Source organism: Phoenix dactylifera, chromosome 11, assembly GCF_009389715.1.
Source record: "Phoenix dactylifera cultivar Barhee BC4 chromosome 11, palm_55x_up_171113_PBpolish2nd_filt_p, whole genome shotgun sequence".
NCBI classification, from domain to species: Eukaryota; Viridiplantae; Streptophyta; class Magnoliopsida; order Arecales; family Arecaceae; genus Phoenix; species Phoenix dactylifera.
Genome location: NC_052402.1, coordinates 2,051,013 through 2,060,573, shown reverse-complemented (window position 1 = coordinate 2,060,573; position 9,561 = coordinate 2,051,013). Strand labels below are relative to the sequence as shown.

At 37.2% G+C, this 9,561-nt stretch overlaps 2 protein-coding genes across 3 annotated transcripts; one reads left to right on the top strand and one right to left on the bottom strand.

Moving 5' to 3' along the window:
- Positions 1-600: 600 nt before the first annotated feature.
- Positions 601-3,297, top strand: LOC103719088 (uncharacterized protein At4g00950). The gene is made up of 2 exons (XM_008808164.4): positions 601-1,338; positions 2,950-3,297. The coding sequence occupies exons 1-2, from the start codon at positions 673-675 to the stop codon at positions 3,007-3,009; spliced, it is 726 nt and encodes a 241-aa protein (XP_008806386.1). The 5' UTR covers positions 601-672; the 3' UTR covers positions 3,010-3,297.
- Positions 3,298-3,731: 434 nt separating this feature from the next.
- On the bottom strand, positions 3,732-8,202 carry LOC103719063. 2 transcript variants are annotated; one of them, XM_008808142.3, is made up of 5 exons: positions 7,959-8,202; positions 4,767-5,209; positions 4,519-4,617; positions 4,063-4,419; positions 3,732-3,952 (listed from the first exon to the last, which is right to left on the bottom strand). In XM_008808142.3, the coding sequence occupies exons 1-5, from the start codon at positions 8,125-8,127 to the stop codon at positions 3,896-3,898; spliced, it is 1,125 nt and encodes a 374-aa protein (XP_008806364.2). In that variant the 5' UTR covers positions 8,128-8,202; the 3' UTR covers positions 3,732-3,895. The 2 variants fall into 2 exon arrangements, with proteins under 2 accessions (XP_008806364.2, XP_008806357.2); XM_008808135.3 differs by having other exon boundaries at positions 4,516-4,617; positions 7,959-8,201.
- Between the last annotated feature and the right edge of the window lie 1,359 nt (positions 8,203-9,561).

Below are 9,561 nucleotides of genomic sequence, written 5' to 3'. Positions count from 1 at the left end.
ATAAGCAAAAAAAAAAGTATGTAAATCATTCCAACCATCAGCATCACATTGACTCGATGCTGCATCAAGATAATGCGAACGACGTGATTGATACATATGGAAAACATAGAATGTTTATCGGTTCTGATTCCGAAGAACAAGTCGATCAACTAGACCGACAATTTTTTGAACAACCTAATTAAGCCAATGGCATTGCAAACAATAAAAATTTCTTTAATGATTTTCATTCCTTGCAACTACCCAAGTATAGGATAACAATGCCAAGGACTAGGGACTGTTTAATTACTTGTGACAGGAGAGGACTGGAGATCATGCTTTATGGATGAAGGACTCAAGGACATAATCACACTGCACATTGGCAGCAAGATAGGGATGGAGACCAAAAGAAAACAGTTCAAACTCAAGGGACCTAGGGCATTTTGGTAATTTAGGAGGTTAAAATCATAACTGAAAGGTACGTGGCCCGGCTTTTTCTCGTGACGGAAATTGAATTCACCACAATATAATGAGATCAGTCAAAACAGAAGTGGAGCGTCGTTCGTGCATTATCCTGATACGCACACCCCCCATCTTGTTTCTTTCACCCCACGCTGGCCTCCCCCCCCCTCTTCTCCGTATTTAGACCCCTAACGCCCGCGGCGTGACTCCGAGACTTCTTCCATAGAGGCAGTCATGGCAATGGCGAGATCCAAGTCCGTCAACACGGACCCCAGCTCCACGCCCCCGAAGCTCTCCCTCTACTCGCTTCCAAGCCAACGGCCGGAGCCGGCCGGGATGGCAACTCCGCCCCTTCGCGTCCCGGTCTCCGTCCCTTTTGCATGGGAGGAGGCCCCCGGGAAGCCGAGGAAGGAGCGCGGCCCTTGCGATCCCAGGCCGAGCCCAAGGCCCCGATGGCACCGGGGCTTGGACCTCCCGCCGAGGATGGTGGCGGGGGAGATGAGGAGCAGCACCATGTCCTCCATCCCCGTCCTCGACGGGCCATATGTTTTGGGCCGGGCCACCTCCTGCTACTCTTTCTCCTTGGGAGACGAGAACCCGGTTAAGAGCAAGGAGAGTGGGGTCTGGTTTTGGAGGAGGGGAAGGGAGAGGAAGGTGAGGAGGTATAGGAATTGGGAGATGAATTTTAGGGGCTTGAGGGGTTTTATTTCCCCTTCTCTTTCCTCTTCATCTCAGTCTTCTGCTGGCTCTAGTGGTGGAGATGGGATTGGCAATGAGGAGGAGGAGGAGGAGGAGGAGGAAGAGGCGGAAGCTAAACATGACAAGAAGGTGAGAATTACAAGGTTTAGGAGGACTAAGAGCCTGGCAAGTGCCTCCTCTCACGCTACCTCTCACCTGTGGGTATGTCTTCCTTCTCTAACTCTGATATCTTTCCCTTTTCTTCTAATGCTTATTATCCAGTGCAATTTTGGCACAAAGGATGATTGTTTACTTATTTTTTCTCACATTCTCTTCATTTTTATTAGCTATGGAATCTGCTCTTTTTTTTGTTAAAACATTTGTTTGCTTTACGGAATTACGGGTCATGGTTCTATAATTTGGAAACTAAAAAAAAATATTGAATTTCTTACAAGAGTTTTTAAGCGAAAACATGTCATTCCGATTCCTACGCTTTTTTTTTTTTTTAATTACTTCGTTTGTAGTACTACTCGGCACGCGGCACGACTTGGAAATTTATCCACAACGCGTCCTGTAATTCCATGCCTCTCTTTCGCCGCTCCTGAACGTCAGAGGCCGGAAATTTCTCACCTTTGCTCCGCTACGAACCAAACAAGAATTGACCCCTGACGTGACATTCGATAAGATGTGACGATAACAAAATATAACCACTGGAAGTCGTGGACCCGGTCCACTAGCCGTCCATTCTCGATCGAACCGTCAAACTACAGGTCGCTCCAGAATCTAATCCCTGTACATGGAGCCCGTGTCCTGGGTCAAAGTACTGCTTTGACTTCTCCATTTGGCGGTATATGTATGCCCTCTACCCTAGTGCACCAGGTACTCGGCTGTCCATCACCGGCCGTCGGTAGGCTCCGTACTCAATGGCGATCTCTAGCTGTCTGACACGTAGCTAATTTATTTTCTTTGGTAGGCGGTTGGTATAGGGTCAAAAATATTATGGACGGAGGTGATGAGATCACTGCGTTTGGTTGCACCACGGTGATTCTACGTGGCGGTGATTCTAAATCACATTCACTCCTCAAATCGCTGCCTAACTTGGTGATGGGATATCTGTCCTTGAGGTCGGAAATTTAAGATCACCCTAAGACAGTGATTCTGGATTGAAAATTAAAGACAAAAATACCCCTCAATTTAGCAGAAAAATTGATATATCAATATGCCATCAATATATTATGTCAATGTTATATATATATATATATATATATATATATATATAAAATATTATGTTGATATTATATATTATATTAATGATATATATTATATTATAATATATTACTAATCATATTATTATTCTATTGTTATTGAAGAATAATTTTAAAATATAGTAGACATATATTATTATATTTTATATTTATATAATGAAAATATTTAATATATTACTTCTATTTATCTTATTTTTCTAATCAAAATAATTATTAGTATTAAGAAAATCTATTATAAGTATAAATAAAAATATTAATTCTATAATGAAAAATTAATAATTTATAGGAATAATAAATATATTTTTATAGAATATATTAATATTTTATTATAATATATTTTATATGATTTATAAATATATGATAAGGGCTACTAAAATTAGAATATGTGACAAAATTATGAAGTTATTATAGAAATTAGCATATTGATTTATATTTTCGGTTAATGAGAATTAAATTTACATAAAAAAATTTATTTAAGATATATCAAAAAAAATATTTATGGTGCCCCCCGTGTGTTTTAAGTGATGGTGTCGCGCATTTGATGGTCATGATTTTAATTTGCTCGCAGGCCGGCATTTATGGGAGCCTGAAGCAATTTGTACCGTGGAGGAAAGAGCGTGCGATCTGAGGTCATAAATCGCGGATGCTGCATGATGCGACGCTGGTACGAATTTTTGATGGACGGTGATTTGCTGAGCCTACGTCGGATTGGGCAATGTGTTTTATCTCGCCGTATGCTGCTAGAAGAAGCCTATGTGTGGTTACACAATGTTACATAACTTTAAATTAGTTTTATCCAGAGGAGAAATGAGTATTTGTAAAATCTAATCAAAAAGTTTAAGTTTTTTTGTTTATCAGTGTAAAAGGATGGTTTGATATGATATCCACGTCCAAAGACCTGCTTCCATGTTTGGAACTTATAACCTTCAAACTATAATGAAATAAATAATAATCTTATCACTGCACTAAAATAAAGCAAAATGTAGCTTATAGCATGTAGCTTTATAGCTCTCTCCCTCTCTAAATAATTTCTAGCATAACTCAGCCAACTTCCAATGTCGAAAACAAACTAAAGATATGCAATGTGAGCTCATCCTGAGGCGTGCAACACACAGTATAAAAAAATCGGGCATTGCCAATATATTTTAATGTATATATCAATACGAAAAAGCGCCGGTAGTTTTATTCCTGATGCTTTCTAAAGCGTCGCAAAAGCGTATACCATACTACTGTAAACTACTAATTTTATGACGCTTTCTGAAAGCGTCGATAATTATAAAAGACGTCGACACTTATAAGCATCGCCAATAAAATTTAAAACTATGTATACTAATATATATACCAAACACATAAACAACAAAAATCATATAATAATAGAAGTCACAATCAAACAGATCATTCAAAATATTCATATTGGTCAAATATGATTACATCAACATTGTCCATGTATTGTTTCGAAAAACATAATATATATATATATATATAAAACTCTTAAATGAATAGTCTAAAAGCTATCAGGGGTCGATGGCGGCATCATCATCATCTCTACGAGTATTGGAAGTATCAGCAACCTACAAGAAAAAGATAGAAACATTAGAAGTTAAAAATATAAAAAATCATTAAGCTCATACAAAAATACATGATAATTATGTAAAATATTCAAATATATGTAGTTAATTACCTGAGAAGGGATAAACTTATGCAACATAGATGCAATCTGGTCAAGCTGAGCCCTCAAAGATTGTATCTCTGTCTGATGGCTCTGTCTCATTTCCTCCATCTCTGTCTGATGGCTCTGCCTCATCTCCTCCATCGCTGCCTTCAGACTACAAATTTCTGCAGTGCTATTACTTTGTCTGGCATCTTGAGCATATCTGCTCACTGCAGACAACTGAGTGGAAGTAACTCCAACGCCATAACCCCTCACTCGACCATAACGCTCTGAGCCTATCAATTTGGTGAATACTTGAGCTTCGACGCGATTGGTCTTACCGGATGATGACGACTCCCCGACATGCTCTGGAATAAGGGATGTAGCCTTGTCTCATAATTTAGAAAAAAAATAGTCACATATTAATGTTTGAAAAAAATAAAACTAATAAAAAAATTGCACAAATAAAAAATGAATACATACAACCATATCTTTTGACTTCTTTTGGACAAAGCTGCCATCTCGGTGGGTGTGAGTCATTCCGCAGAACTCTACCTTACCAGGCTCCCTCCCATTCTCTTCCATCTACAATAAATAGTATATTGGCAAGTTATATATCATCCATGATACGTGATATATGAGAGAAGATACACGCATATGAATTCAAAGAGTTTCATCTATATGAATATATGATTGAGTAGTTTGAAATATGACAGAGTTTCAAAGAAACATACGAATTCATCTCTACGCCTCGTACGCCTCGTATAACTCTTCGAGCCTGATGTGTGAGGAACCGCCTCAGATGCTCGTGCAGCTTTACCAATGTGCAGCTCTACGGAATTTCTTTTTGTGTTACTAGATCCAAAACTAGAGGTGTGTTTTCTATAGGAGGGTTGATTACATGGAGACGGCAACATGGACTCTCCATGAAATATCCATGTAGTATAACCCTTTAGAAAACCATTCCACACCAAATGTTCTTCAACAGTTTTTGGAGTGAGAGCAAAACGATGTACACATTTTTGACATGGACAAAAAATATTTCCGTTCATATTAGATTTCTCAAAAGCAAATTTAATGAAATTTTGAACTCCATTCAGATATTCATCGCTGGATCTTGACTTATTTATCCAACTTTTGTCCATTATATTAGAATACTGATCGAATTGCAACTTATCTGCAAAAAGATAAATAAAATTAGACACTAAGTGAGAAAGTGGAGGAAAAGAAATATACAAATTCGCCAAGTTGTTCACAGTTGCAATTCCATATATCAAGTTCTCTTAAGCAAACTTCATGTCAGATGTTTTATGGTGACGACTTGATCATTCTAACGTTATAATTGATCGTGATTGGTTACAAATCTCAGACTATTTCCTTTAATCTTTCATAATTGCAATATTATAATGGTAATTGTTGGCTAACACTCTAGTAACATATATGGTGGCTTAAACCAGTGAAATAATGATCTTATAGTTTTATGCTTATAAATTCCAAAATTACGAAAATTGATACTTAGAAAAATAAGACTATTTCGTAAACTGGCCATTCATAACACTAATCTATTCTTTTTCTTTTTGATCTATTCCTGACATTATGTTGTTTGTTTTACAATCTTTCTCAAATTAAAATACTCTTCATCAGTTAACACATGAAAAGGTCCAATTATTACACACAGATTTTTGAAATCATCATGAACCAATGGAAACTTTCACTCAAAATACTTCCTTTCAAGTTTCAGACATAGCTTTAAAGTTCATACTTCTATATGTGAACAACTAATTTCACTTAAGTAAACCTAATTTTTGAATATAAAGAAACCACAAATGAGATAGTGATGTATACAGAAATCAACATATATAGAAAAAGTAAAACCAATCTAGCAAAATGCTAACATTGTCATAATGGAGTTGATATAATTTGGGTGAGAACTGTATAGGTTAAACCATTTCATGCTTCATCAAATCCCACCTCCATAGTGGTAAACAGTGTAAACATACTGTGTGCCTTCATGAACTAAAGCATTAATTGCAAAAAAAGGGTCAGCTTTCTACACCATAATAAATAGGATGACCCTCTTGGTTATAGTTGTTTAAAAATATTATTGGATCGCTGATTAAGTATTATTTTCATGAATAAAGGACACAAACTCTAGATCCTGCCGACCGGTTACATCCAATATATGAAAATAATATCGGCTTAACAAGGGAAATAGTTGTTTTTTTTAAGAAAACAATCTCACGCTCGTCTTAATCAAATTGATACAATATCAAATATGTCTTGCTATTGGCTTCCAACAATGCTTATAAGAATTGTCTAATTATTGGCTTCCGACGACGCTTAACAAAAAGCGTCGGGATAGTCCTTTCCTCCATTGCTAATACATTTAAGCGTTGTAATATACGGACGATACGAAAAAGCATCAGCAAATTTTGGCGCGCGAGCCAAAGTACCGACACTTCTATCTAGCGTCGGCATATCAAAGTCGAAAATTTCTTCTTTCTGTAGTGAAATCAGCTAACCTAATAGACCAAGAGAGGAACTAGAATTATAACAAATAAATATATAAACAAATAAAGAATCACAAATAAATTGCTCTTATCATTTTTGTAATCCAATATGCCCTTCTTGTTACTTGGTCATTCGTCATTACTCCTCATATTTATAACTGTCATTGCATCATTAGTTCTTCTCTTTCAATAACACTATCGAGCTTGTCATCATCTAAATAAAAAAAGGGAAAAATAATTCTTTAGTCATGTTGTACATAAACATGTACAAATGGTTTACTATATTTTAGGTATGCATCTTAGTCATGTTGACATAGTGTTAGCATTAAAAAAAATTATCATCTTCAGTTTATATTCTTACCTCTTTGATGAAGTATGTATAATTGATAGAAATAAATAACAAAAGTTGATTCAAAATGCCATTCTCAAATAGATTAAATAAGAATAGTCAGTTGTAACTTGTACCTATTTATTCTCATAGCTTGCAATGCATTTGCATTTATTTAGATGCAGCGGCAATCTTATGTTGAAAAAAATATTTACACAATGACACCTGTCCATATTATTGTCTGATTGAGAACATAGGAAAAATTCACAAATCAATCATATAGATAACTTGTTGCCTTGTGCCACAACATTTCGTTAAAAGAATTTGCCTAGTTTGGTATGTTGCTGATCAATTTAAAATAGATCAGTGAATTTTCTGTGTTTTCTTTATTTATTCACAACTAGTAAACAAGCTGGGTTTAAGATCGAATACAAAAATTAGCAATCTTCACAAATTCAATTGTATTACAACCAGTTAAGGTTTAATAACCATTACAAGATTGAAGATAGAGAAACTAATGACAAGATGCTTAAAAAAGTGTAATTTTGAAAAATTATGCATTTTTAATAGCTAGTACACCAGGATCAAAAAAGCACAGCACCATCATCAGAGAAGATCAGATGAAAACTAAATGAGATTTAAGAGGGAAAAATAGCCAATATGATCATGAGGGATGGCCAAAAGTGTAACTAAGAATCACCCAGTGAACTAATTTTTACTACTATATCAAAAAGTTTTTTTTTTATTAATTTTATTTGTTCCCTCACCACGACTTTTTATCAAATCCAGATATGGCTGCAAGTCAAGTGATAAAGAAAGTAACCATGCGTCAAAGTGTACAGAAACTAGGGCCGCAGCAGGATTTTTCGGGTTTAGAGTTCGTCTAGGGTTCCAGTATGAGCATAATGAGGGTTAGGGTTTTCAAATCGATCGGGAAACGGAATGGGGTTACGGGTAGTGTTAGGCTTAGAGAGAGAGAGAGAGAGAAGGGCGGGTGTAGGAGGTGGCAGGGGGGGAGTCGCCGGAGGTGATTGAGAGGGTCGGAAGGTGAGGGGGGAAGAGAGAGAGGGGAGGGATTGGGGCCGAACCTGGAAGGGGCTGCGGCAGACCGGCGGGCTCCGGCGTTACTCTTGGCAGGTCTGATGGTAGGCCGGCGGGCGACGGCGGAAGGAGAGGACGGGAAGTGGCGGAGGGAACGGAGAGAGGATCCGACGGACGGCTGCACGCGGCGGACCCACCGAGTTTTGATAACGACATGATGGAGCGCCCGGTCTCAAAATAATCCCTGGCGCACTCAAAGGGAAAAAGCTCGGCGCCCGCCGAATTAATTTAATTCGAATTGTTTTAATCGCTTGCTCTGATGATGGGCTGGGCCTAAATTATGGTAAGGATGTGCGACTAGGATGAAGATGAATGATTGCCCTAATCTTATGATGGGAGCATTTTTCTTGCTTTTTGTACCATATTTCCATCCCACTCCTTTTCCTGCTAGGAATTCTTTAAAACTTAGTTTCACCTAAGCTGGGTAGAAACCATCTTACTTTGCTAGAAAAATTGAGAGGCTCTTGATTTGGCTGTACTAGGATTCTAATAAAGATAGGATCATAAATCCTTCTAATTGCAAGGTATCCAGCTAGAAAGAAATAGTTTTCATATAAAAAGTATAAATACAACAAAAGGCTTCTTTAATTAAGTAGAAGAGAGCAAGAATTCGATGTCTTTAAGTAAAAGAGATCATAAAACTTTCCAATGTCTTTTTTTGTTTTTTTATAGGAAATTTCCTAGCTTAGTTAAGAGGAGCAAGAATTAGTTGTCCAACGGCGTTTGTTTGTGGCTTTCTGGCAAGCAGGCATGTTATTTTATTGATTCTCTTACTAGATGGACTACTAGCTTCATTACACCTCTCGCCAATGAGTTGATCGAAATCTTGACTTTAGTGAATTGAGTTTCTTTTTTTTAAATTAGGATCGAAGTCGGTCTTAAAATTCGATTTCCAGCTCAACCGATCCCAATCAAGGTTTGTCCAAATTTGGCCAATGCCAGGCTAGATGGTGAAATGGTTCGAGCTTTTGCGATGCGCCTTCCCAAATGCTCTGTTGCTGAAGCAGAGTTGCACGGTTTAGGGTTGTGTGCTGCAATTTATATGTACCGAGCCATCAAGTTAATTTGGATCGAAGGAGATTCAAATAGTATCATCCAACGGATTAGTGGGTCTGGGACTTCATCTGCACCTCAATATCATCCTCTCCTTGGGGACACATGGCAGCTCAGCTCAAAAAAGTTTTACTGGTCTTGAAAGCTTCACATATATTTCGCGAAGGAAATCAATTTGCTGATTGGTTGACAAGTGAAGGCGCCCAACGGGACTTGGATTCATTTGAAGCTGATCCTCTTCCTCTGGAGCTCTCATCCTCAATCTCTAGTGATTGGGTATAATATCATAATAAGTTTTTACTAGGTCAAAATCTGGATCAAACACATTCAAATCCCAACACAGGCCCAACACAATGTCGGATTTTTTTTTTTTTTGTTGTTGTTCATCATATGTACATAGGGAATTTAGCATTAGATGTCCAAGTTCATCTAACGCTATATATATATATATATATATATATATATATATATATATATATATATATATATATAAGGGACTTAAAACATTAGATGGACAAAGTTCATATGTGGAAGCTC